Here is a 21,552-nt window from a genome sequence, read left to right on the forward strand (position 1 = left end):
TCAAGGTAGTTAAGCTTCCCATAAAGCTTCATTGAATTCCAGTCAGTACAGTAGTTGGGGGGACAAGAATTGCACTATATGTACAGTTTATCATCCGACCAGAACCCGCTGATAGTATGCACATCTCTTGGTAGTGAAGCTTCACATAAAGTTTCATTGAACTCCGGTCATTAGTTGCTGAGAAATAGCCTGGACAAAAATTGTGCACGGACGAATGGACACACACAGACGAAGCAGCGACTATATGCTCCCCCCCAAAATAAAATTTTGGTGGAGCATACAAATGGATTTCCTCTACACAATTACACAAAGCATGGATCAAAGGAACAAACACAATGTATGTACATGTATATTTATTCATTGAAATAACTATATGTATTGTTGTTCATTACTAAAGACAATAGTAACTAATGAAAATCAATAGAAAATCAATAAATAACATACATATATCTGACAAAATGCCACTGTTCAGTGCAATCACTAAAACCAACCATTGTTCAATCATAACACAATATAAAGAATAAAACACTAGAACTTGATAACACCCTAACATTAACCCTTTCCCACTCAGAAGCAAAGTGAAAATGGCTATATGCAAACAGCATAAAACCAGAACAGCCTGCGAATAACTCGCAGTCTGTTCAGGTTTTATGCTGTTTGCGACTCATCAGTATCTAAGCGTTGAAACAGAAGCCTTTAAAACTTGAATTTAGTAAGAAAGGTATTTAATTGAATGTAACTTTCTAAAGGACTACAAATGTGTCAAAATACGTTTTTAAGTGGTAAATGGTTAATTTATTGCAGCAACAAAACGCGACTTTTAAGCGTAAATGTATATCAACAAGGAACCCATGATTTTGAGACTGTTCTTTTTGCATCAAAACTCAGCAGATAGGAGCGTGCTTTAATGAGTCACACGTCACATGACCAAGCTTGGTCATCATGGTGTTGCCCTGCCATTCTGCAACAAGTTTGTCACTTGTCTTTAGATCCACCTGGAAAGAAAAGATAAAGGTATAACTATCAGTAAAGGATTTATTTTACTGCACACAAACATTACTGCCCAACATAGTCAAGTCCTAAAAAGTCTGCTTACCTCAGACAAAGCCAGTATGCTGATGCAAAAAACAAGAGCAATTGACCTCTTAGATAGTGGACATTTTTTATCCTATTATAAGGCCTGAATATTCTAAATAAAACCCCAAGGAACAAACTACAGTTCAGCGCTGCGGCTTAAGAGCTGTAACATGCAGAACAGCAGTATGATGTTGTTTTTTCCTTGAAATTCTGAAATGTTGTTTTGTTTGTTTTTAAAATACCCGGTAGTACCATTTTTTTTTTAGAAATTTGTATTTTCTGTGCATGGTGATATATCTTTTTCATGGCAATATTTTTGTTTGTGTATTGATAATTTTGCTTAATCTATCGAAAAAAAAACATGTGTAATTTCTCCCAAACAATGAAAATTATAAACACCATTTATGTAGTAAATAATTGTCCTTTGAAAGCTAAAAGGTACTTCCATACCACTTCACATGAAATTCTAATGAATGCATCTTGTGGCACTAAACAAGTTTGCAGTCTAAGAAACCTATGAAAATCGCACCTGTAATTTCTCCCAGACTTTCTTCTTGGGGTTGAGCTGCTCATCGGGTTCACCCTTGTGACCTTCAAAGAACACCCTGTCCCCCGGACTGCTGCCTTCAGGAGGGGTCAGGGGCTCTACTGAACGGGGCTCCTGCCTGGAACAGGTCAACACACCGGGACGTGAGGTGTGTGTTGATATGGGCTTAATGAATGTGCGTAATGTGTAGTCCCAGATTAGCCTATGCAGTCCACATAGGCTAATAATGGACAATAATTTTCTGATTTAATAGTGTTTTTCATTTAAAGGGGGTCTCTTCTTAGCAAAATATTCAGAGGCAGAAAGTGTAGTGCAAATGACACAGGTTAATTTGGGACGACACTTTACGCACATGCATAGTGCCCAATTTTCCCAGATTGAGGTTAACATGTAAATGTACCGTAGTTTAATAGCAATTTAACAATAGTACCTCACACTATTTTTTTATTATAAAGTAAATTCTCCTAATAACATAAACTTATTTGAGATGTGTATTAGTATGGGAGTGTTTTTTATTTGTATTCATTTATTATGTGCACATTTATACTAAGTCAAATTATGTGTGCGCAGGGTTACCTAGATTTCTTAAACTTTATCACTGACAGATTTGTAACAAAACACCTACACTGAGGCACACATCAACATGGCAGAGGACATGACACCCCTCATTTTGACTGGTTTCAAGTTGCACAGGAAAATGCACAGTCTGTCCTGCAGTTTGTCTGCAGGGTAGAGACCAACCAGTCCACTGACTACTGTTCTGGTTTCCTGCTCCCCCAGGTCTACAGTCTCAACAAACAGGGAATCGGCCTCAGGATGCTATAATATACAATGTATTCAACAGTTGAATGTTAAGTGTTTTCTATAGCTGAACAAAATACTGACATGATTCAGACATCTCTAGAATTCATTGCAACCTGTACCTATATAGATGGTATGATGTATAACTGTTGAATAAGTTTACATTAAGTTTATAAGAGCTACACTAATTTCAGTGAACATTTCAACTAATGCTTTAAAATATTTGTTTCTGTGTTACTATTGTGCATACTTAGAATTATGAAAAACTTTGCAATTTGTCACACATATTAAGAGACAGGTACATTGAAGTTACAGGTTTTAAAACAAGAGCACCGCATAACGGGTGCCACGATCGGCTGCAGGTGCAGTTTAGAATAAATTAAATCTTGTCAGATTTTTATTTTGATCTTGACCTTTGACCTAGTGACCCAAAAATGGGTGTGGCATGTAGAACTAATCAAGGTGCAGCTACATACAAATTTCAAAGTTGTAGGTTGAAGCACTTTGATTTTAGAGCCAATGTTCAAAACCTTGACAAAATGTAAAGGTTTTAGCACAAAGCGAACGACACGACGACGGACACGACGAGCTGGCTATGACAATACCTCTGGTTTTCTCCGAAAACAGCCGACCTAATAAACATCCACCAAGGGCACTGTAAATTTGTAACACACAACCAGATGCTAATTTTTTGGGTTGGTAATAGATAATCAGATATCCATTCACAAGTTATACATCCGACTAGTAAGGACTGATCTAATAATATTCATTTTAGGGCATATATGACAAAGTGATTATTTACACATCCAGAAATACCTAGACAATAAGGTGCAAACAATAAAATAACAAAAACATGATGTAATCTTCACCTTGTCAACTTTGAGAATCTTTCCCACTCTTAAATCCAGTCTGGAGGGAGACAACTCTTCTGTATTACCCTCCTTTGCACTGGCCGCATTGCCAGCTCCCTCTGTAAGATACACAGGTGTGCTTAGAAACCAGTCAAAAATTAAAAATTCTACTTTTAGGAGTTCATCCCTTAAAAACAAGATGGACCAATCAAACTTATTTGCAAAGAAGAACTGTAGGCCCTGTTGGGTTTCAAGGGCCTCATGAAATTACAAATAAGATAATATTCAATAAAATAAGACATTCATTTTAAGCTGCACCTGACTTTATTCTTACAAAATAATTACTTTGAAATTCCAAAGAGGGCTAAACTGCATTTGACAGCAATATGTGATAACATTTGCAAAAGTAGGAATGATTTGAAAATGAATTTTGTAATTATTTCTTAATAACCAATAAAACCATCAATTAAATTTGTGGTAACATGTATCCTTTGCACTTTGTATTTAACAAACCATACATTAGCAGACAAAAAAGGTGAATATTTTCCCCTAAATTCACACACTTTTCTTTTCAATGGGGTAAGCTTCCGCTGTGAGTTTCTTTAGCTCTGGGGTATCAAACTCCTTCCTGATGGGCTCCAACAGGCAGTTCAGATAGGCCTCGACTGCTGCCTTCAAATCACCTGGGTGCAGCTCCTGTACACAACATGAACAAGATCTCTCAGACTAGACATTTTAGAAATTTACATAAAAATCCTTCTCAATTGGTCAATAAGCAAATATAATTATTAACTAGAAATGGCGCGGCAGAGGCTGACTTGTATCCCCACGCCGCATGTTTGACCCAGGGGCGCCCCAGGGTTGGTAATGGGGCCATGCATAGTTGAGATTGACCGTATTGTCATACGAGATGTTCAGTATCAAATTGAAGTAAATCAGTGTAGAAATGAAGAAGTTAATGTAAAATAACCTAAACAAGAAATGTGTTTGTCAGAAACACTATGTCCCCTACTGCGCCGCTTTGAAGCTATATATTTGACCTTTGACCTTGAAGGATGACCTTGACCTTTCACCACTCAAAATGTGCAGCTCCATGATATACACATGCACGCCAAATATCAAGTTGCTATCTTCCATATTGCAAAAGTTATGGCAAATGTTAAAGTTTGACGCAAACACACAAACAAACAAACCAACAGACAGGGCAAAATTAATATGTCCCCCACTAAAGTGGTGGGGGACATTAAAATTAAAGAAAATCTCTGACCCGGCCCCACCCCAACCCCCTTAACTTTTGACCCAGGGGTTAGATCAAAATTCCAAATAGTGCACTGTCGCACATATGCTCATAGCTACCATGTGTGTAAGTTTCAAGGTTCTAGTGCTAATAGTATAGGAGGAGATAGTGGCCAGGACGGACAGACGGCAGAGATAACCACATAATAGATTTCAAAATCTAAACGCGGACGCTTTTAGTTCAAAGTCAAGGTCACAGGGGTCAAACATTGTATGCGCATGGAAAGGTCTAGTCTAGATACACATGCGTACCAAATATGAAAGCAATATCTGAAGGGACACAGACATTATGAGCTTTTTTTTAATCGCAGTCGCAGATTTCAAAACCTGAACGCGGACCCCAAGTTCAAAAATTTCATGCGCATGGAAAGGTATTGTCCAGATACACATGCTATCAAATATGAAAGCAATATCTGAAGGGACACAGTAATTACGAGCCTTTTTTGAATGGCAGATTTGGACACCTGAACGCTGACCTCAAGGTCAAGGTCAAAGGGGTAAAAAGTTGTATGCGCATAAAAAGGTGTTGTCTAGATACACATGCACACCAAATATAAAAGCAATATCTGAAAGGACACAGAGCCTTTTTCGAATCGCAGTCACAGGAAAATCTCTAACCCGGCCCCACCCCAATCCCCAAAACTTTTGACCCAGGGATCAGATCAAAATTCCAAATAGTGCATCGTCGCACATATGCTCATAGCTACCATGTGTGTAAGTTTAAAGGTTCTAGTGCTAATAGTGTAGGAGGAGATAGCGGCCAGGACGGACTGACAGACGTTGGAGATAACCACATAATCCCCACTTTATCTCCAAAAAGAGTGGGGATTTCTAATTATGCTTCATGTATGTGACAAATATTACATTGAGCTTTGTTGAAAAAGAGACTAAAAATTAAATCGCACCATTTTGTCACACATAAAGTAGCCATGCTCAAGGGCACAGATTAAAACTCAACCAAGACAATGTCAAGATAACCCTTGCTATAGTGAAGATAAAAATTTTGACAAAGTTTCATCAGAAAAATTTAGCCTCTATAGAGGTAAAAAGCTTAAATTTTAAGTCGACACAACACCCCACACAACTATGGACACTTTAAATAGAGTGATTTGAAATAAAAAATAAAAAAGCAAGTACCAGGAACTGGTTAGATTGCATCATATTGTGTTTAAAAAGTATGATGACAAACATTTGAGAAAACTCACAAAACACATAAACCATTTTTACTTGTGCTTCTTTTGGGCTGAACAATTACCTTCTATTAATATGCACTATAAACATGTTTACCTGTTTGGCAAATGCCTCTTCCAGTGCCTTGTAATCAGCAAAGGTTACTGGACCACCATTCTCCTCAGATCTTTTCACAACAAACTCTGTTGAGAGAAAATTAACTTCAACATATTTACGTAAGCTCAATTGCTTAAAAAGCTTCGGCTTTATAGAGTAGTTTTTTCATGGATGAACCAGTACTTTAGAAAGAGCTTGAGATCCAAGAGTGGGTATTGAACATGGGACCTTCCAGTCACTTAGCGGACAGCAGAAAGGAATTTAGCGACCGAGAGGTCATAAGTTTGAACCCCACAGTGGAAGGATTCATTAAACCCCCCCCCCCCCCCCCCCCCCCGACACAATTTGTACTGGATCTACGAAGGCAACAGACTGAGTTTAAATAGGCCAATGATATACAATGAATACATTGATATTCTCCTATAATGTTTATAATATAATAATGAATATAATTGTAAGCAAGTGAAGTTAAATATAACCAACACATGAATTGATTTATTGAATATTAATCAGCTTCTGATCAAACTTAACTGTGTGATATAAGAAAAAAAAATTATATATATATATTTATTTATTTATATATATATATATATATATATATATATATATATATATATATATATATATATATATATATATAAATATATATGTATATAAACACTTAGTTTATTTGTTCCATTTCTATTTTTCACTTTCACTCAAATAATGCAGCAACACTGGTAATTGCAATAAAAACAATCAAGTTACCTCCTGTTTTGGACAGTGGAAATAACACAGATTTGCAGAATGCCAAGATGCCATTTTCCTCCACATTTCCTGGCTCACAGAACGCTTTTTTGAGCTTCTTCTTCAATTGTGCACTCGAGTCCAGTAGGTCGATTTTCGAGTCTTCTTCCGATGAACTCATTTTCCCACCAGTAAGCCCAGGGACCATGGGGTTCATGAGATGGGCCCTTTCTTTGTAGCCCAAATGTGGCATGTACTGAAAGCAATTGTCTGCAATCATTAACTGACCGTTTGGAAAGGTAAATCCAGCATTTACTGGAGTACAAGAGCATTTCATGAAAATAAAATTGCTTTTAGCAAAAACAGAACTAATTTGTCATAGAATGTTTTGTCTATTGTGATTGTGATCTTTTAAATGGCATAAGAATGCATAACAAATCAATTAATACTTCGCACAAACACATTTTTGTGAAAAATACTATGCAAGCAATCTATTGTCAATTGGCATTTTGTCACAAACCACATTTGATCCAGCTTTTCTCCATCAATGAAAAGCTGTCTGGACTGGTCTGGACTGTTGTTAAAGTTTCAGAAGGATCAGTTGTAGTTATATGATAATGTCTTCAATCCCTGCCTGCTCAGTTGCAAATTGAAAATGACTATGCAACCAGCATAAAAGCAGAACAGCGCGTTTAATTTGCAGTCTGTTCAGGTTTTCTGCTGTTTGCTGCTATCAGTATCTCAAAATTTCAAATAAAGACTTAAAGACATGAATATAGTAAGAAAGATATTTAATTCAATATGATTATCTAAAGATCAAAATGGGTTTCTGAGTGGTAACGACCTTCTTTGCAAAAGTGAAGATCTTGCGCTGGTCCACACCTCCAAACTGGGCATCCACGTCCAGGTACTCCTCATCCAGGGCCTGCCGAGCAAACAGCCCACATACAATTTACAGCAGTGGGGTTTTATTATCATTTTGGAAACGGGGCCAGGGCTGTTTGGATTGGGCAATAGTGTCGTTTTGACTATAATAGGAAAGTTGGTGTTGCTCTATTTTACTAACAAATACATAAAAAAAGAATAAAATCTTAAAATACCATTAATATTGAAATTTCTTTATAAATTCATTTGTATGAAAAACCTTTACTTGGGAATTTTAGGCAGTCATTGGAGGAAAAAATTATAATTAGTGAGATCAGAAATGGGGCCGAACTTTGGACCAAAATTTGGCCAGAAAAAAATAACGCGGTTACAGGCATATGACACTCTGTTTTGCTGTAAATTGCTACAGGGACTAATACAAACTTCTAAAGCAAAATATAGGCCTGGCTGACAAATTGTACCGATAGATTTACAAAAGCTTTAACACAAACGAGACTAATTCACCCAAATAAATTGTGACATGCTTTTAAGGGAAAAATACTCAAGAAAGTGTTCATCACTGGAGCCGAGATGAAAAGTGTCTTGCACAACTTATCTTCACTATGATGACATATTTAAAGCTTCACTTTAGACAGTCACTTGAGAAATGTTGTTGTAGTTGGCTCCACAAACATATAAGTCGTGTTCTGAGAAAACTGGGCATAATGTACGTGCGCCTAAATTGGATTTTTGCTAAAAAGAGACTTCATTTAAGCAAAAAATGTCATAAAAGCGGAAAGTGTCGTCCCTGATTAGCCTGTGTGGACTGCACAGGCTAATCTGGGACGACACTTTACACACATGCATTATTCCCAGTTTTCTCAGAACACGACTCGTATATTCTTTATGCAGATATTACTCTGTCAGCTAAGTCCAAGGGCGAATCACTCAGGAATGTTTGAATAACTGAGGATGAAAAATTAGTGTTGCAATTATACATTTCATTATGATGACATATTTAAAGTTTCAATTTAATCACTTTAGAAATGTGAAAAAAATTAGCTCTAAGAACAAATTTAAATGCAAAACACCTATCAAGCAAAAAATAAGAAGGCTCCAGAATACACCCTCCCTGCATGAGTATAATAATAAGTACAGTGGTTAAAATAAGACCATAAATTGGTATTACCGAGTAATAAATAATAACAGTGTCCGACAAATCCATTGCCCGGAGCCCGGGGGCTACCGAAATTTTTCATCGGGCTACTGAAATTTTCCAGCTGACGCCCGCCGGGATACTATAAATCTATAAGAGCGGTAGCCCGGTTTATTGACAGACATACGTAGAATAAACACGCTGACCATGTGTTTGTACACTGTTTATTGCTTATAATCCGATAACAAAGTGCAATCAATTATCTAATCAGTCACCGATCACTTGCGGTAATGTCTTAAACAGTAACAGTGTATTTTAATCATCCAATCAGAATCAACATTTGTCGTATGCTAATAATATAATGCGAGCCGGTTGGATAGTTGGCGCACATGCAGGTCGGACCTCAAAGACCTCGTGAAGAGGCCGGTAGGACCTGTAAATAAACTCTGATTAAAAAAAAAAGTTGGCGCACATGATGCAACATCATTTCGCAGTTTGGAATTCTTTGTTAACCGCAACAATGAGTAATAGCTAGGGCTGTCACGATACGCCGTGAGCGTACCGCGGTATATCGTGGTACGGCAACACTGTATCGCGGTACGTACCGCGATATTTTACAGAATATGTATCTGTGAAGAAAACAGCAGAATAACAAGTTTTACAAACTTTATTAAACTCAATAATCAGAAAACACTGGTATCATAGTATGACTAGAAACTGTAAAAGAAACTGTAATAAACTTGATAGAAGTAGTCATTGTTATTGTTCGCGTCTTTTTCTAAAATGTCCGCCATGTTGTTAACAAAAGCTGTGACTACGATCTGTGTAAATCGAACGCTTCAAGGGCATGTTCAAAATGCGGAGTCAGCGGGCCCAGTATTGAAAATCCGTAGCGTTCTGACTCTTCCTCGACTTATTCAGAATCTTAAGATAACATGATTCGGAAGTGCCATGCTTTGAACGATCGTATACTAAAGAAAGAAAATAAGAAATAGAATAAACATCTTTTTGATAATTATGAACTTATTTGCAAATGAAATCTGTCCCTAATTCCAAAAAAGGTACGGACCCATACATCGCCGTATTTTAAACGTGAAAGTTAAACATCTACAAGTGGAAGCGCTTGCTTGACCTGGATATTAACGGATTATTTATTTAGCCCTTTTGAATCGATTCTACATGTTTCAAAACGATATCTATATCAAAATAATTATGTAATGTATTTATATCTGTGCTAATATAATAATATTAAAAAAACCGGTGCGGCAACGCCGTACCGCGGTGCGATTTTTTTCACGACATGCACCGCGATATACCGGTATACCGGTGAATCGTGACAGCCCTAGTAATAGCGACAACGTTTTTGATGTCGTTAAATATCCAAGTGCGCCAAACATTAAATAAATCAAAACAATAGCGGATTCTTCAAAACGGTAACGAAACCGAAACAGAATATTAATGACAACTTTGTGAACGCGGTTTACACCTGCTAATTAGTTTGCATTGTCAATTATTAATTGGATTAATCGACTGTTAATCAATAATCCCATATATGCCCGATCTATATTTTTTAAACCAAATTATGGGTGGGTAATATAGACGATAAGAGTCATAAACACAAACGTTTGAAATTTTCTTAAATGTCAAATGAATTTCGGCATAAAAAAATATGGTTCTATTTAAAGATACGATGAAATAAGCTCCCAATCAGGACCGTTGTATTGCAACATGCGTAAATAACCTGCCACGGTTTGCACGCGTTGTGTACAGCTATTTTAGGTTACAAAATTCTACATGTAAGAAATGAATTTCTTTGTCCTGATAAAAAGCACGCGAAAATTGGCGTTGGTGTATTTATTTGTAAATAAAAATTTCGTAGCGGGTACAGCATTGAGATAATTTAATTTCCATTAAAAGTTTCGTTGTGAATTTCAACTAAAGTACCGGGGTATCTCGCGAATTATTTAGCATTGACATTTTCTCTTAATAAAATATCATGTAAACACGTTGTATCGTTACCGTTACGCTGTATCAGTTCCTTCATTATTGTATTGTATACTGACTGCACACAAGTGTCGTAACATACGGATGCATTACGTAAATTCGGACAGTACTTAAAGTCGGACACAAGTAAATAAATGATTTAATACTCTTGATTTCTTGAAACTCGGTATTTGTTGTTAAAAAGGGCAATTGCATTGATTAACACCATACGAGTCAATCGTATTGATCATCTAAACGCTTTATTTACGTTTACGACTTAACGTGCTGTCCGAATTTAAGTACACATACATGTGCACATACATGTAATATCTACATGTAGTATAGGATTTTCTTTGGTACATTTACATTTAAGTACACGGTGCCTGTACTGTAACATTAATTTACGATATTGACTGTGTACATCAGATTACTTGCTGTTTTATGTATATGTATGTATACATATTATGTATATGTAAATGAAGAAATAAAATAAAGATGAAAACCTGCCTCTTATCATTTTGTAGGAAAATTTTATGGGCTACCAAATATTTTTATTGGTAGCCCAGTGGGCTACCTGAAAAATAAGAAATTTGTCGGACACTGATAATAATATTGTACTTACAATACATGACTTTAATCCGAAACGGTACATGGTAAGCCATTTAGAACATACCATTTACGCTTTAAATTGATTCTGAGCCATTAGATCTGTTCAATATATAAATATTACATGTCTGACAGGGTGACAGTAAATTTGTCAACTTGAGGAAATACTGTCAACCGAGGCAAAGCCAAGGTTGACAGTATTTTTCCGAAAGTTGACAAATTTACAGTCACCCTGTCAGACATGTAATATTTATTTTATTATACCGAACAAACTATTCAAACATGAACAATTTATATGAACCATGAACAATTTAAATATTCAATAATTGTTTTTAATTTCAGCAATGAACAACCATTAATATGTTGAGTGGTTCAGAGTTTCATGCAGAGCAAAATCAATTTTCTTAGTCATCAATTATTTCTTTAAAAATTATATTACCGAACCAGCTTTCCATATTTTATTTTCATCACTTGATTACGCAATTTATGACGTTCTCGTGTGACGTCATTTCGGTGACGAAACATTTTGGGACAACAATATTGACGTGGTGGTTTTTTAACACTAAAATATATGTTTAAAGCATCGAACGAATCCAAAATGTATTTCGGATTGTGTGTTTGTCATGCATAACACCTTAAGAACAGACACTATTGTTATTAGCATTAGATTAAAATTGCCATTGAGGTAAGCGTTTCGTTTATACTAAATTGAATTTTTGTATGACTCCTGTCAAAGCTTAAATAATGGCATTAATCTATTATACAGCACAGTTTCAGCTGCAATAGATATTTTAAATATCCAAATACAACGGAAATGCAAAGCTATGTGCTGCTCATGCGCGAATGGGACAGTATAAATTTTTACCATTCCGCACGTGATTGCTAAGGTAGTGGGCGTCAGTATGTTTTGGACAGTACTTTTTTTCCCTCTGGTGGCACGTCATTGCTAAGGTAGCGGGCCACAGTATTTTTTGGACGGTAAATTTTTTCCTGCTGGGTCTGATAGTATTTCTATGTCACGATGGCCTATGGGAGTTTAGCATTGTGAATAAAAGTGAGGTATAATAATATAAACTGTAACACTCCAGCAGAGTACTGATCAGGATTTTCACAACTGATTAATAATATACAGAAAGGTAAAGCTATTTGATTGGGTCAAGGATGGAGGTTTAAATAAAGAAAAAAGAAACAAGCTCTTCAAATGATTTTTTTCAAAATTGGGCTTTCCATGTGCGTAAAGTATCGGTCCAGATTGCACAGGCTAATCAGGGTCAACACTTTCCCCATTGGCTGGATTTTCATTTAGAACAAACTTCATTAACACAAAAGATTCAATGCAAGCAGAAAGTGTCTTCTCACATTGGCCAGTGCTAAACTGGAACGACACTACGCATATTCATGAAGTCCGGTTTTCATAGAGGGCTGCTTATATATACCTGCAGACCCGGGTACAGTAAGCCACTGAGAAGGGGACTGGACACCTGCTTCACGACCTCGGCACCTGCCTTCCTGGCGTCATGCTCCGTCACCATTGACGACATCCGGTACACATCCAGTGTGTACTCTCTTGAATGAAACAAAAACAAATTGGAACACATCGGAATTTGAAGGTGAAAAATTCAATGCAGCAATAATTATTACAAAATCAGGGTTAAACGGGATATAATGTTTCTACATTCTTTTTGCATATAATGATTTAATGGACACACAAAATGTTCGAATCTGAATTGATATGGACACAAAAATATGTAAAATTTCTGTATAAAGTTTAGTAGTGTGTCACCTGCTGAGCTGGTAGTCTGTGCCTTTGACAAACTTGAGTTTATCCAGAGGCACGCTGATAGACTTGAGCATTGCTTTGATCACGTGCTCATAGTACTCGGTCCTCTTGGCCAGCAGGGACCAGGGCGCCTTCATGTTGTCCAGATAGGCATGGAGGTCAGCTAATAGGATCGTCACCTGAAGAGTTTATAATTTACATAAAAAATAACATTACTATAAATAGTAATATTTTTACGCTGCTAGCTGGTTGTTATGTCAGCAGCAGGCTGATTATTGACGTCCGGCTCAGTCTTGCTGTGTGTTAATGTCTTACTACATAATTCTTTGTTTCACAGACAAAAAAATTGATGACTAACAAGTGATTGAAAATCTCTATATAGATAACATATACAGGTAGATAATGTCAGTTTTGAACTTAGCCACTACTTTGAACTATACTGAATTTCCAAAAAACAACAACAGGTTAAACCATACTGCTGACCAGCGGTCAATGTTAAACCATACTGCTGACCAGCGGTCAATGTTAAACCATACTGCTGACCAGGGGTCAAAGGTTAAACCATACTGCTGACCAGCAGTCAAAGGTTAAACCATACTGCGGACCAGCGGTCAAAGGTTAAACCATACTGCTGACCAGCTGTCAAAGGTTAAACCATACTGCTGACCAGCAGACAAAGGTTAAACCATACTGCTGACCAGCGGTCAATTAAACCATACTGCTGACCAGCGGTCAATTAAACCATACTGCTGACCAGCAGTCAATTAAACCATACTGCTGACCAGCGGTCAATTTAACTATACTGCTGACCAGCGGTCAATTAAACCATACTGCTGACCAGCGGACAATTAAACCATCATGCTGACCAGCGGTCAATTAAACCATACTGCTGACCTACAGTCAATTAAATCATACTGCTGACCACCGATCAATTACACTATACTGCTTACAAGCGGTCATTTTTTCGTGAAATGAGTCTCGTTCTGAGGAAACTGGGCTTAATGCATATGCCTAAAATGTCATCCCAGTTTAGCCTGTGCAGTTTGCACAGGCTTATCACGGAAAACTTTTAGCTGTTATGGTATTTTTCGTTTAAAGTATGTCTCTTCTTAGCAAGATCCAGTTAAGATGGAAAGTGTCGTCACTGATTAGCATGTGCAGACTTATGGTATGATAATAACAATTCAAATAGCCTTGTTTTAGGGTATAGTAAATATTGCCCCCCTTGAAGAGTAATCCACCTTAGGCCATCACTCTCCTTGGGGTGCAATATTTACTTTGGCACTACACTGCCCATGATATTTATATGAACTATACTTTCTTAATTTACGTCTTTACACAATATCAGCAAGCTTTGGGCCCGTATGCAACAATCAATTCTAAGACTGAAGACTTAAAATAACGAATATTCTTTAAATTGTAATTTCATTTAGTTACTTTAACAGTAAAGACTAAATTGGCAACTTAAACGTATCATTATATAATTCTGAGTGATGAACAAGCTGTTTTAATACGAGCATCAGTTTTAACCTGCATATATGCCAGAGGTTTTCGTTAAGTCTAAGTTTATTCTTTATTCTTAAGCCTAAGAATGGGAAGGTGAATACAGCCCTGATGTTATGCAATGACTAAAACTAGAGAGAATGGCTGTAAAATCAAATCACAACCATAATTATTACCCCACATCCAGCTCTCAGAAAATCTGATATTTTACACATGGGTACAAAATATCCCACATGTGGCCTCCCAGTGGTAGCAGTACCCCAGTACACTTTCAAGTCTCGCTCCTTTAGCACTGCCTTGATTTTATCCTCTCCTAGTGTTTCCTGTAAAAATAGAAAACTTCATTCAAACTAGAACTATAATCTTTCACAATTAAAATGGTTCCTAATAACACATGATTAAAGAGGAATTAAGAAATAAATATTTAAAATGTCTTGCTTTAGCAAATCAAACATAAGAATCAGAGTTTTTATTGGCAACTTTTTCCTTGTTTCTTTTGTGCATGAAGTATTTTGTTTCCCTGCAAATAAATTTGTTCCACTCTAGAAGTGCTTCTAGTTAATAGAAAGGGCCCAGGTTGTTGAAGTTTTAACACTTTCAAACAAATGGACTTATATTTATTATTATCAAATAATTCTTTGCAATAAGTTCAAAAGAAAATATTCATCCAAGTTATTTAATTATTTATTACTTATTGAAGGATTTTCCATGCCCACTTATGTAGTTTTTTTTTGCTACTGATATGGCCAAACACAATGAAATTTGGCAGTTTTCAACAAAATGAATTTTCAACATTGCCTTTTCCATTCACTTAACCCTTTCAGTGCGGGAACCAGATTTTGAAGGCCTTTGCAAACAGTTTGGATCCAGATGAGACGCCACAGAACGTGGCGTCTCATCAGGATCCAAACTGTTTGCTATTCTGATAGTGTTCTTTGAAAAAATCGAAGAAAATGCTAATTTTAGAAATTCAGCAGAAGACATTTTAACAGACGACAAATTTCCCAGCATGCAAAGGGTTAAATCCCTTCCAGCTATTCAGTCATAAAGACATTAATATGATACCTGCAAGTTCCTAGTTATGAGATTAAACTTCTCATCTTCTGTCATCCGAACACCTTTTTCATCCGCCATCTACAAATTTAATACGGAATTAACATTAAATTAAACAAGACTATTGCCAAGCAATATAGACCCCTACCTGCTCCACCATTGTCAGAAATTCCACCATTGTCAGATTATTTTTTTAATTGTTGCCATAGCAACCAGAATTTTTTATGTAGGAACAAAATGAAATCATGCGCATAATGTCCATATTGCCATCTATCCATGTTTTAAGTTTCATGAAAAAATATTAAGGACTTTTAAAGTTATCGCAGGATCCAGAAAACCACCATTTTCAGCAGTATTTCTAGTCTATTTGTTGCCATAGCAACCAGAATTTTTGATGTAGGAACAAAATGAAATGACGTGCATAATGACTATATTGCCATCTATCCATGTTTCAAGTTTCATGAAAAAATATTAAGAACTTTTAAAGTTATTGCAGGATCCAGAAAAGTGTGACTGACTGACAGACAGACAGAAAGAGCGCAAACCGTAAGTCCCCTCCGGTGAAACCAGTAGGGGACAATAACACAATAAATCATTAATATAATCTTGTCGCTGCACAGGGCACTTGAAAATTAATAAATGATTATTGTGTACAAAATGTTTGATAAATCACAAAAAGTTTGTACAGTTTTAGTCATAAAATTCGGACGTGGAAGCACGATTTGAACAAAAATTTTCAGGTCGTTGAAACAGATGCCAAATTTATGTTTAAACGTGTACATAACCTCTGGCGTCCAGTTGATTGTGTTTTGTTACAATTCCAGGGTTGGCATATTGACCGGTCAATTGAGTATTGACCGGGCCGGCAGTCAATACCCGGTTAAAACCGGTCAATACTGGTCATTATTGGTCAATACTGGTCGATTGAAAATTGTAGCATTTTAACATGACAAAGGAAGAATTTAAGCTATTCTATAATAAAATCAATCATTATTCTGTAATTGATAAACTTTTTTTGAGTTATCTATTGTAAAAAAAGCTTTAAAGCTGTAAACAATACTTCTTTATTATTTATGGAAACGGTCTCAAATACATAAGAACTAAGGCAATATCTTTATCTCAGTGTATCACATCTGTTACTGAAGTATTATTACTATTGTAGTTACCATAGTATTTCACTGATCTATTGATATATCTATTTGATAAGCTGATGGACAAACAGAACTCTTGTGGTTTCTAGAATCATAAATGATCTGGCCCCTAAGCCTTAATTGGTAATAAAATGCATGCACTGGTATGTCTCTGATAGTGACAATGAAGCAAATCTGCCCTTAGGGAGATATCTTGCTATTAATGTTATTAATTTAATAGTTACTTCTAACTTGTCTCCTTTCTATATTAAGAGGGTTTTCTTATTTCAAAGTTCAATTGGTCTTTAAATGAATAAGCAATCAAAGTTCTTGATTTTGGCAACAAATAATGTTTACCAATTGTGGGTCTACTCTAGACTCTTCTTTAAATTATTTCTTTCTTTTAATAATTATTTCTTATTAAGTTTTTTTTATATCAATGGTAAAATAAAATATTTTTTCACTATTTTGTTAAAGAAATCCAGGCAAGAATACATGACAAGTAAGGGTTGTGTCAAGGTGCCATGTAAGGCCCTATTTTCAGTTTTGGATGCCCTAACCTGTATAGGTTTGAAGACTGTGAAAGACTGTGGAGACAGTGGGGCATGAGGAACAACTAATACAATGTAATTGACAGGTTCTTGTTGAATCAAGCACAGAATTTTCTGAGCATTCATAATTCGTTAGAATTGAAAAAAAAACACCAATCGACCAGCAAAATCCAAGTGACCAACTTGACTCATTTGCAAAATTTTGAGAGATTGGCCTACAAATTGCATGAACAGGTATAAAAAAGTGTTTTAATAGCTTAAGACATTATTGGCAACATGTCTGTTTAATTTATATTATCAAGATTGTTTAATTTAGCATGGAATATTAATCAAAATTGGGGGTAAAGTTCAATCGACCAGTATTGACCAGTAATGACCACTTTGGGAGTATTGACCGGGGCGGTTTTAACCGGTAAAAACCACCGGTTAAAACCGGGGGCGGTCGATTGGTGCCAACCATGTACAATTCATATATCTGTTCATAATTAAACAATAAAACATGAACACTGAACTGTTATCAAGCACGCAAATGCGCTTTACTACAGTATTCAAAGCATTTTTGACGCTACGTTAAAAGCACAAGATAGACAAATTACAATTATACAATGTACCTAAGACTCCGCATTTTCCGCTTTCTGATTATAATCCTCAATTACATCCTTGAAAGTTTTTTAGACTTAATCATTTGTCTTCCACAAACCATATCTAGATGCTCAGGATTGCTGTTTGCATGGCGATTACTTTTTTGTAGATTAGATCCACTGATAGTGCCGAATGGGTTTTTTCTTGCGACAAACACGCCGTTTTTCTATGCCGTCTCAAATGGTCAATTATCAAGCCAATGTTGTTATCAGTTAGCACATGCAGCATCCAAATGTGTCACTTTGTCACAAGGTCAGTTATACCAGTTCTATGGTTATTTTTAGCAACTCTGATGCCAAGTGTGTAATGTGACGTTGTAGACAGTACATAATTATATCAGCATAACTTTCAGGCGTATTTGAATGAAGCAAACATGAAGTAAAACAAGGTTGGGTGTATTAAGCTTTGGAAATACATTCTGACATATTGTGGAAGTATTTCTAAAAAAATGCTTTAGAGTGTATCAAGGCTTCCTGGAAAGTACCAAAAAGTGCCTGTCAACCGGACAGGCTGATGGAAAAGTTTGCCTGTCCAGACAAAAATTCACCTGACCGAACAGCGCGAGTTTATAATTGAAGAATTAAGTAAAGTTTACCGTAAAAAGTTGTGTATAAGGCGCACTTTTTTACCCCAAAATTTCATTTTAAAAACTTGATGCGCGTTATGCACAACTTCAGCCATGCCAAGACATTTTTTCGCTGTCAGTTACCCAGTAGCGGTAATTCGCATCATTCTGTTTTCCGGTGTTTTAACTGTAACTATGTTAATAATAGTGTTATATTGACGATCTGAATAAGATGAACAAACATTATAAAGTTAACATATATATTTTCTATTATTTCAGGTACGTACAGAGCATTGAAATCAAATAAATTTGAAGAAGAGAATGAAAAACGAGGAAGCCATTTTTATTTAAATGTTATTGTTTACTTTTCCCACAATATTATACCCTACTGTACTAGGGTTACACAATTTATTTGGGGGCACTTGTCGATTTACAATAGTATGTCGGCAAGGTATTTCCCGATATATTTAAGATTATTTTTCTTGCTTTTCAAATGTGTTAATAAAATTGATGCTGTGTTTGTTTACACGTTTTCATACGTCTTGTCAAGATTGAGGATGTGATTATTGAGCAATTTGCGTTACCTGTCAAGTTTTGTGTAGCTGGGCTATTATCAAAACATGCGAACCGGCAAACGGCTTCACAACTCCATTGTTTGTTTATCGCCGGTAATGTCGTGATGGTGTTGAGAAGTTTGAGTCGTTAAAGTCTCCTGTCAATTTTAGACACTCGAAAAGAACGCATGATATTGGCATTGTAAATAAAACGCGCGGTTGTGAATTAGTCATGCATGAATAACCAGGTGACAATACCAATCAATAATGTCAGTTTCTTAGTTATAACTAATCCATCCGTTATGTGTACTCCACGATAAAATCGTGGACAGTTACTTCGGAGACATATGATGAAAACCTTGATGGTATCCTCTTGGAAAGTGTGCATTTCATGCATAATTCATTTAAATCCAAACATTTATTTTTACGCATAATATGATTAAAAAAAACACCAACTAGTTGTATCGTTATCGTCTTAAAAATAATTTATAATTGAAGCAATAAAAGAATAAGTAAGATCGGTAATGTAAATATAACGATTTTCAGTTAGCCTGCGGTACGGAATTTTTCCCCCGATTTTTTTGCTTCAAAAACTTTTTTCCCGATTTTTTAGCTTTAAAAAGTAGATGCGCGTTATACATAAATGCGCGTTATACACAACGTTTTACGGTAACTCATATTTATTGCAATGTGCAGCCTGTGTACATGTACACTCGATAAAGTAAAACAAAACGTTTGCGTGTTCTTGTGATTAGAGTGTATGATGGACAACAGCTTTAAATTATAGTCAGACTCAAAACAAAATAACATAACATGACTACGCATTGATTAGTAGACTTGCACCGTATTAAATCGTTTCAACATACGTCACAAAACATATTGATTGTGACTCGTCATAATGCAGCCAACTTCTGTCAGACTTCCACTACTTTGAAAAGTTATTTTTACTTGTTTTGCTTCATATTCCTACAAATTTTTTTTCCTCATCGCTAAGCTTCCTTTTCTAGCGCCATTGAAACTTTAGCAACAAAATTTTTTCATGTGTAGTTTTTTTCACAACATTTGTAATTGGATAGGTGGTAATATGTCGAACCAATAAAATTTGAAAAAAAAACAAACAAAGGGAGAGCACTCTAATAAACTAGTGACACGTTAGTGTTCTTCATGACAAAAAGGCTCGAAATTCACAAAAAAGAGGGATTATAATGGGGTGTTTTCGTTCTCTTGGCAAGTATTAGACTTTTCGGTATTTAGTCACAATTTTTTTGGCCTGTCTCAAGGACTGGCGATATTAGAAATATCGCCGGACCGTAAAGAATTTTGCCTGACAAGACCGGCGGTCCGGCCTTTTCAGGAAGCCTGGTGTATTGTGGATATGGATGTTATTATTAAATATTGGATATTATTAAAACTGACGCGGTGGTTTTAATACATGTCTTTTCCGCAAACAGCTGATAACAAACGCTATGATAAATAATGGAATGTTGATACACATGTCATTGAACCAGTAGTGTTTTAATTGGTCATTACTAGATTTCTAAATGGGCCAAACTCCGCCTACTGGGAGGACTTGTGCTTCAATGATTGGAAACGGGCAATAAGGATAAGTGTCTACCAAAAGAGATACTCAGCGGCGGAGTCAGCCCCAAGCCAATTATCACTTAGTCTTAACAACTTTTGATCTTGTTGACGCAAGTCGGCATATTCCCCCGGGTCAAATATGATGCATGACGTAATTTTCTCACGAGTCAAACAAAGGTCTTCTGTAATTTTCAAATGTCAAAACCCGGGAGCTCGGGTCAAAGGAAAGCCCTGAGCTCATTATTTGATTTATCATACGCAGAATGACAAAACATCATTCAGATCAGATCTTGCAAAGGCTTACCAAGACCATAAAATGAAGCACGCGGCAACATCGATTTGAAAATTAAGGCACAACAGAGGCGCTAGTTCTGGCTACCATAACTTTAAATGTCGCTTTTTATGATTTTTGACTGGCGCGACTGTCAATACTATATAAACTGTACGCTGAAGTTTCTTTAGCTACAGAGGCGCTGCTCAAAAACCGCCAGGGTGAGAGTAACATATCATAAAAAATTACGTATCCGAAATATATGTATTATCCGTATATACAATCAGTTGATTGTATTTTTTTCAATTTAACGGAGAAAAATCAACACAAAGTTTCTTAGTGATATATAGTTATACATATTTCATTATTTTATCTTTAAATTGCATATATCTTTATTATTTGTTACCTCCAGTGTAACTCAAAATGTTAAAACCAGTATGACATATGTTTGCATCACCCGGAAATGTGGCAAGTTTACAGTTGAAAAGTGGTATTTTATAATTTTACGACATTTCATGTGAATTACAAACGACGTTTTAAACGGTCTCAAAATATAGTAACGCGTAATAATGTAACTGGTTCCAAAAACCTTTATATTCTGTTTAATTGCTGATTGCAAACGGTTTATAAAATAAAGCAAACACTGTAAGTCCAGAAACACTATTAAGAGAGAAATTCATGTTCTTATTCATCACTTATGTAACAAGACACATACTGCCCATATAAAA

General features: G+C 36.0%; 3 protein-coding genes across 4 annotated transcripts in view; 2 read left to right on the forward strand and 1 right to left on the reverse strand.

Annotated features, from left to right (window-relative positions):
* Positions 1-21,552, forward strand: part of LOC127853811 (organic cation transporter protein-like) — a 289,143-nt gene that overhangs the window by 192,302 nt on the left and 75,289 nt on the right. The window lies entirely within an intron of this gene.
* The window catches only part of LOC127853818 (uncharacterized), a 289,097-nt gene that overhangs the window by 168,683 nt on the left and 98,862 nt on the right, over positions 1-21,552 (forward strand). The gene's annotated exons all lie outside the window — the stretch shown is intronic.
* LOC127853813 (tyrosine--tRNA ligase, cytoplasmic-like) lies at positions 339-21,343 on the reverse strand. Its single transcript, XM_052388604.1, has 13 exons — positions 21,231-21,343; positions 15,543-15,611; positions 14,654-14,800; positions 12,978-13,153; positions 12,631-12,760; positions 7,430-7,510; positions 6,607-6,841; positions 5,860-5,945; positions 3,840-3,972; positions 3,295-3,395; positions 2,250-2,443; positions 1,607-1,742; positions 339-995 (listed from the first exon to the last, which is right to left on the reverse strand). Exons 2-13 carry the CDS (start codon positions 15,609-15,611, stop codon positions 885-887), a joined length of 1,599 nt encoding a protein of 532 aa, XP_052244564.1. The 5' UTR covers positions 21,231-21,343; the 3' UTR covers positions 339-884.

The sequence above is a fragment of the Dreissena polymorpha genome, chromosome 12, assembly GCF_020536995.1.
Source record: "Dreissena polymorpha isolate Duluth1 chromosome 12, UMN_Dpol_1.0, whole genome shotgun sequence".
In the NCBI taxonomy this organism is placed as follows: Eukaryota; Metazoa; Mollusca; class Bivalvia; order Myida; family Dreissenidae; genus Dreissena; species Dreissena polymorpha.

Bases quoted from the DNA above. Each gene is read 5' to 3' on its own strand.
- LOC127853813 (XM_052388604.1), bottom strand. From the start codon at position 15,611: ATGGCGGATGAAAAAGGTGTTCGGATGACAGAAGATGAGAAGTTTAAT. The intron at 7,511-12,630 runs GTATATATAAGC...TTTGCTCGGCAG, and splicing joins TACTGTACCCGGGTCTGCAG to GCCCTGGATGAGGAGTACCT. The intron at 996-1,606 runs GTGCGATTTTCA...TTTTCTTTCCAG, and splicing joins AAGTCTGGGAGAAATTACAG to GTGGATCTAAAGACAAGTGA.